General features: G+C 47.0%; 2 protein-coding genes across 2 annotated transcripts; both read left to right on the plus strand.

Moving 5' to 3' along the window:
* Positions 1-812: 812 nt before the first annotated feature.
* On the plus strand, positions 813-1103 carry SEPMUDRAFT_28287 (histone-fold-containing protein; the record flags this gene model as incomplete). Its single annotated transcript, XM_016908440.1, has 1 exon — positions 813-1103. A coding segment is annotated over one exon (291 nt), but the record flags the coding sequence as incomplete, so codon positions are not given.
* A 603-nt stretch (positions 1104-1706) lies between these two features.
* Positions 1707-3032, plus strand: SEPMUDRAFT_116823 (uncharacterized protein; the record flags this gene model as incomplete). Its single annotated transcript, XM_016901288.1, has 3 exons — positions 1707-1857; positions 2290-2526; positions 2599-3032. The coding sequence occupies 3 exons, from the start codon at positions 1707-1709 to the stop codon at positions 3030-3032; spliced, it is 822 nt and encodes a 273-aa protein (XP_016761934.1).
* Between the last annotated feature and the right edge of the window lie 342 nt (positions 3033-3374).

Raw genomic sequence — 3374 nt, forward strand, 5'->3', positions numbered from 1 at the left:
TATAGAATCCCTGTATAGATTACTAATTACCTTCCCGCGAGATCCGATATACTCTCGAGATAAGCGCCTTGGCAAACTCCGGGTTTTCCTTATACCCCCCGTATTTTCCTTCTCTCTTTTCTTCTCTATCGTCAACTTTGTCAATCTACCGAGATATACTCAAAGCTCTCAAAATGCCTAATATGGATACTGTTTCCCTCTCTACCTACGTCTCTGCCTCCCTCCCTAGGGATAACGACGACCAACTCGACTATGGACTCGATTTACCACAGGACGAACAATCGAGACCTAGAGGGCTTCCGAAGGCTGCTTTTGATAGCGGAACTGATATAAGGACTCAGAAGTGGTTAGATAGGACACAGGAGGAACGAATGGAGCCGCTCGAAAAGATATCCTATCTCGGAAAGGGGAAAGAAAAGCAGGGAACTCAGGGTACCGCAAAAGTAATCTACGATCCTAATTATAGCGGAGAGAAGGAGGACAAGCAGGCAACTCAAGGTACTGCGGGAGTAATCTATAATCCTAATTATAGCGGAGAGAAGGAAGAAAGGCAAGCAAATCAAGGTGCAGGTCCAGTAATCTATAGTCCGGAGACTAGCGAAGATTCGGATATACCGATTAGGCGGCGTATACGACAACCACCTCAACCGACAGCCTCTCCTGGACCAAGTAAAAGCCTCGCCGAAAGGAGGCGGGGACGTACGAAACTAGTCGCGAAAAAGTCCTATCCAGGGAATAAGAGGCCGATAGGGAGTCAACGGCCGCAGAAGAAGCCTATAATACGAAAGGCACCCAAAGCGAGAACTAAGCGACGAACAAAGCCTGGTGTAGCTGCTCTTCGCGAGATTAGGAGATACCAGAAGACGACCGAGCTGTTAATACGTCGACTACCATTCCAGAGGATCTGTCGGGAAGTTACTATGGATATCGCAAGTAAATCTTCGAGTAGCGTATGCCGGTTCCAAGCAGAGGCCCTCCTCTGTCTACAGGAAGCGACGGAAGCGTTTCTTACACTTGAGTTCGAAGTCTCTAATATGCTTGCAATACATACGAAACGAGTGACGTTGCAGCAAAAGGATATAGTACTTTGTCGATGGATTCGGAAGCGCTTCCTAGGGGAAAATAACGGAAAAGATGACTTTTAAGCTTTTGGGAATCTGCCGACCATATCTGCCGACCATGTCTGCCGACCATGTCTGCTAACCATGTCTCAGGGGAAGGATTAGGACTCCTACCGAGAAGACTTTCCGATGATATTTACTACCTGTACCGACCGTACCTGCCGACCGTACCTGCTGACCGTACCTGCCGACCGTACCTGCCGACCGTACCTGCCGACCGTACCTGCCGACCGTACCTGCCGACCGTACCTGCTGACCGTGCCTGCCGGTTACTCCCGGCAATTGAAGATTACGTACGCAAACCTTATTTGGATCTCGTGTGAAGTGCGCATGTGTTATTACTCAGGCAGCAAACAATCCGTGGCCTCTAATTGGCCGAGCGGTTGTCTCCCAACAACACAAAGTTACTCTCCACTTCAGAAAAAACCTAACTTACTACATCAACATTGCCCCCTTCCTTTCTCTCTCACCTCACCACCTCCACTACACCACACCACACCACACCACCTCCGCCACACCACACCACACCACCACACCACACCATACCACCGCTACCACACCACACCAGCGCACCAATCCACCACAATGGCCTCGGCAATGTCGATTGCGCAGAAGCGCAAACAATCGATCGCACGCAAGACTCCTCGCACTAGTGGAAAGGGACTTCCTTCGCGCACAGGTAGTAAAAAGCTTCCAGGCACTCGCATCAAGAAGGGACACAGATATGCCCCAGGTAGTAAGTAATTCCAGAATCCAGATTTGTGGTCGGCATTTGTGGTCGGCATTTGTGGTCGGCACTAACTTTCTCAAAGTATTGGCTCTTAAAGAGATCAGGAAGTGCTAGAAGGAGAGCCTGCTCTACATCAAGAAAACCCCATTTGCCAGACTTATCAAGGAGCTCGTTATAGATCAGGCTCATACACCTCTTCGCATTCAAGCAAGCGCTCTTGGCGTTCTTCAAGAATATGCTGAGTCTCTCTTAGTGAGAATCTTCACCTGTAAGTCTTCCCATTTCTTATTCTTTCTGATTACTTACTTACTTACTTACCTCCTCTAGCGGCCAACCTTTTGGCCATCCACGCTAAGCGCGTCACACTCTAAGGCAAAGATATAGAGTGTCTTCGCTCGCTTCTCAAGGAGTGGGGTGTTTGGCCTGACGATTTCGTAGTCTGCCCTTACAATTCTGGTCCTGTCAATCCCAATTTCATCCACACAGAGCCAAAGAAGAACAAGGCTACCAAGGCGCTGAAAGCAAAGGCTACGCCAAAATGCAAGCCTCTCCCAACTAAGCAGCCTCGACGAATCGTTGAAGACGATTCTGACGAGGATATGCCAGACGCCACTCAGAATCCGACTGTAGAAAACAATAATAGCGAGGATACCACTGCTCAGCAGGCAACTCTTGGTAAGTTACTCTTTTATCATTAATTATAATATACTAATTTAATAGCTCAGGATAATACTCCGCTACTCCTAGATAATGAGCAGGACGATGATGAGCAGGATGAAGATAAGCAGGAACAAGATAAGCAAGATCAAGATGTCCGAGATCAAGATGTCCAAGGTCGAGACTTTCAAGCTAGTTATGATCAAGAAGAGCTAGATGATGATTCTAGCGATGATGAGCAAACTCTTAAGCAGAGGCTAGAAGCCTATGCTAATAAGCTGGTAGCGGCAGCTCACGCGCTTACTGTTGCGAAAGAGCGTTCAGAAGATGGCTTACGCCTTGCTCAGGAAACTCTCGAGGGAGACGCAAAGAAAATTGCGCGTCAGTTTCATCGTTGGCAGCGGCTGAATTTCGAGGATCAACTTTGCGCTTATCAAAAGATACAAGACGCTGAGGTAGAGGCCTTGAAGCAGCAAGCAAAGGAGCAAGCTGCTCTAGATGCTCAGCTACTTACTAAGAACTAAGGTAGTTTCTATCCTTAGTATATAGTAGCTCATAACTATAATCAATTGGTTAGAGCTTCCCTTATTATTCTGGTAATCCCTTTTTGATTGGTATATATGGTCGGCATATATGGTCGGCAGCTGCAATAAACATAGAATATATTCCTATCAAATTCTACGCTCTAGGAATCAGGTAGTAGGTATATATCCCTTATTAATATTTCTTTCTACTATTTTGTAGGTATTCAACTCGTATTATGTAATACCCATTGCAATACCCATTGGGTATACCCACTGGGTTTTTACCGTTGGGTTGTACCCCGCTTATAAGCTGGGTACCCAGCTTATTTGTAGGGTTGGGTA

The sequence above is a fragment of the Sphaerulina musiva genome (genome assembly GCF_000320565.1).
Source record: "Sphaerulina musiva SO2202 unplaced genomic scaffold SEPMUscaffold_4, whole genome shotgun sequence".
NCBI classification, from domain to species: domain Eukaryota; kingdom Fungi; phylum Ascomycota; class Dothideomycetes; order Mycosphaerellales; family Mycosphaerellaceae; genus Sphaerulina; species Sphaerulina musiva.